General features: G+C 68.5%; 1 protein-coding gene across 1 annotated transcript; it reads left to right on the forward strand.

Annotated features, from left to right (window-relative positions):
* Positions 1–669: 669 nt before the first annotated feature.
* LOC119102859 (silk gland factor 3) lies at positions 670–2,021 on the forward strand. Its single transcript, XM_037226311.1, has 3 exons — positions 670–845; positions 938–1,741; positions 1,937–2,021. The coding sequence occupies exons 1-3, from the start codon at positions 670–672 to the stop codon at positions 2,019–2,021; spliced, it is 1,065 nt and encodes a 354-aa protein (XP_037082206.1).
* Positions 2,022–3,048: the final 1,027 nt, after the last annotated feature.

The following is a 3,048-nucleotide window of genomic DNA, read 5'->3' on the forward strand; positions in this document are numbered from 1 at the left end:
CTTTTCAGAAAAATAACAGATTTTGGCGGGCTGCGGAATAAAAATGTGAACATGGCGATGATTGGACGGTCGTTTCTCCTACCGTGGCCTTTGTGGGTTAAGGTAACTCTTACCAGATTTTCTACCTCCTCCCTGACAAATCCCAGCTCGTCATTTACCCCTTCGCCTCAACCGTTCGTGAAACCTAGTTATCCAATACACAAACACTTCATACTGAGTCACAAATAAACACCGGTATACAACCGGCGCCTCGTTCATCAATCATCCAACCGTGTTGCCCGCGGCGGTCGGCGGCGCGCCAGGGCCGAGTGTGGCGCAGCTGTCACCAAATCGGTGCCTCTGTGACAGACGCGTCGTCGGAGAGATCGCGCCGCGCGCGTCGCGGGACGTCGCCGTCGCACACACCCCTCCCGCCATCATCCAGTCTGCAATCTACCTGCAAAGCCCCCCCAAAACGCCGAACGCCGCAGCCACGGCCAATGGGCGGTGCCTCACCCGTGACGTCATCCCGCCGGCCAATGGGCGGTGCCTGAGCGGTGACGTCATCCGGCCGGCCAATGGTCGACGTCGGCGGCGGCGGCGGCGGTGGCGGCCGCCGCGGCCGCCGCCACGGTCGGGAGTGATGCATTACGCATGATAGGGGGAGAACGCCGTGTGGTGGCGCGCGCCATGGCATCGGGCGCCTACGGACTGGGGAGTGCGTCGGGCGCCGACGTCAGTGTGAGTGTGGCCGAGACGATGCTGAACTCGCCCGGGTACGTGCTGCGTGACGAGATGAAGTACATCCCGCACCCGCAGCCGAGTCCGATGTCGCACAATCCGTGGATGCTGCCGGCGCAGGCCGAGTCCGTGCACTGGACGCTGCAACCCGCACGTCAGCGTGCACGAGGACGTGAAGCACCCGGCCGAGCTGACGCACGTCAGCCGTGTGCCGCAGCACGTGCCGCCGCCGTCGTGGCAACCCGTCCGTGTCGCCCTCCTATCTCAGCCCGCCGCCCAACGGCGCGCCGCCTCCGCAGCACCCGGCCTACAGCATGCACAGCATGATGCCGCACCAGCTGCACCCGGGGCACCTGAGCCGCGAACCGCACGAGCTGATGATGCCGCAGAGCGAGCCCAGCCAGGAGCCGGAGGAGGAGGCGCCCTCTGACGACGACCTGGCCGTGTTCGCCAAGCAGTTCAAGCAGCGCCGGATCAAGCTGGGCTTCACGCAGGCCGACGTGGGCCTGGCGCTCGGCACGCTCTACGGCAACGTCTTCAGCCAGACGACCATCTGCCGCTTTGAGGCGCTGCAGCTCAGCTTCAAGAACATGTGCAAGCTGAAGCCGCTGCTGCAGAAGTGGTTGGAAGAGGCCGACTCTACCACGGGCCTGACGGCATCCGTCGATCGGATGGCCGCGCAGGGCCGAAAGCGGAAGAAGCGCACCAGCATCGAAGTGTCGGTCAAGTCGCTGCTGGAGCAGCACTTCATGAAACAGCCGAAGCCGGCGTCGCCCGAGATCAGCAGCCTGGCCGGCTCACTGCAGCTGGAGAAGGAGGTGGTGCGCGTCTGGTTCTGCAACCGCCGCCAGAAGGAGAAGCGCATGACACCGCTGGGCCCGTGCACGGGCTACGATAAGGGAGACGGTGGCTCGCCTCAGTCGTATGTCTCGCAGTCGGAGCTGCAGCAGATGCAGGCGTCGCTTGGGCCGCCGCAGCCGCTGCCGCAGCAGCAGCGCGCGTCGCCCCACCAACACCAGCAGCAGCAGCAGCAGCACCTGGAGCAGCAGCACCTGGAGCAGCAGCACCTAGAGCAGCAACACCTAGAGCAGCACCAGCAGCAGCAACACCTGGAGCAGCATCACCAGCAGCAGCAGCAGCAGCAGCTGGAGCCACTGCCGCCGCTCGGGCCGCAGCTGTACCGGTCGCCGCGGCCGCTGGAGCCGCTGGCCGGCAGTCCGCCCAGTCGCAGCCCGACCCTGCTGTCCCCGCAGCAGCCGGGGACGCTGCCGCCGCACTCGCAGGGCCTGGCCGCGCACTGACGGCCGCCCGCTGCTGACCCGGGGCCGCGCTGCTGGTCCGTGGACGCGGCTGGTGCAGCTGCGCTGGTTCATGGACGTGCCTGGTGCAGCTGACCTGCTCCGCGGGTGTGTCTGGTGCATCTGTTCTGGTCCGCGGATGCGTCTGGTGCAGCTGTGCTGGTCCGCGGGCGCGCCTGGTGCAGCTGTGCTGGACCGCGGACGCGCCTGGTGCAGCTGCGCTGGTCCGCGAACGCGCCTGGTGCAGCTGTGCTGGTCCGCGGATGCGCTTGGTGCAGCTGCGCTGGTCCGGAGACGCTCCTGGTGCAGCTGTGCTGGTCCGCGGGCACGCCTGGTGCAGCTGTGCTGGTCCACAGACGCGCCTAGTGCAGCTGCACTAGTCCGCGGACGCGCCTGGTGCAGCTGCGCTGGTCTGCGGACGCGCCTGGTGCAGCTGTGCTGGTCCGCGGACGTGCCTGCTGCAGCTGTGCTGGTCCGTGGTCGCTCCTGGTGCAGCTGTGCTGGTCCGCGGATACGCCTGGTGCAGGCTGTGTCGGTCGGGACCGTCTCTGGTGCTGCTCTGCCAGCCGTGGACTCGCAAGCCACGGCTGTGCTGGCGCGGCAGGCCTCCGCTGGGCCGGAGCCGGGCGCCTCGCAGCGCCGCCGGCCAGCGGACGCAGCGCCGCCAGCACGGCTTGGCCGGGCGGAGGCGACGGCCACGCGCACCGCCGCGCCGGTAAGCAGCAGGCGCGGCGTCGCCCGCCTCCCCCACCGCTCGTCGCGCTCGTCCGCGCCGGCGGCTCGAGCGCCTGCGCTCGTCCGCAGCGGTGGCTCGGCCGGCCGCTGGCAGTCGGCGGCGGCGGCTCCGGCGCCGCCGCCTGTTCATGGCAGCGGCCCGGGCTGTAAACGGCCGATCGCACCGCGCTCAAGGCCACGCCATAAAAAGGTTATGACCTCAGCGGCCGAGACTGGGCCGTCTGATCTGGCGGTCGGTCGAGGGCCTCGGACGCGAGGTTGGCCGCCGTGCCGCCTGCTCTGTGATACGCCGGGG

Source organism: Pollicipes pollicipes, unplaced genomic scaffold (genome assembly GCF_011947565.3).
Source record: "Pollicipes pollicipes isolate AB1234 unplaced genomic scaffold, Ppol_2.1 Scaffold_5724;HRSCAF=6776_pilon_pilon_pilon, whole genome shotgun sequence".
In the NCBI taxonomy this organism is placed as follows: Eukaryota; Metazoa; Arthropoda; class Thecostraca; order Pollicipedomorpha; family Pollicipedidae; genus Pollicipes; species Pollicipes pollicipes.

Excerpts from the sequence above, each read along its gene's own strand:
- LOC119102859 (XM_037226311.1), top strand. The coding sequence starts at position 670 with ATGGCATCGGGCGCCTACGGACTGGGGAGTGCGTCGGGCGCCGACGTC. Across the intron at positions 846-937 it reads ATGCTGCCGGCGCAGGCCGA|CACGTGCCGCCGCCGTCGTG; the intron begins GTCCGTGCACTG and ends CGTGTGCCGCAG. Across the intron at positions 1,742-1,936 it reads TCGCCCCACCAACACCAGCA|TCCGCCCAGTCGCAGCCCGA; the intron begins GCAGCAGCAGCA and ends GCTGGCCGGCAG.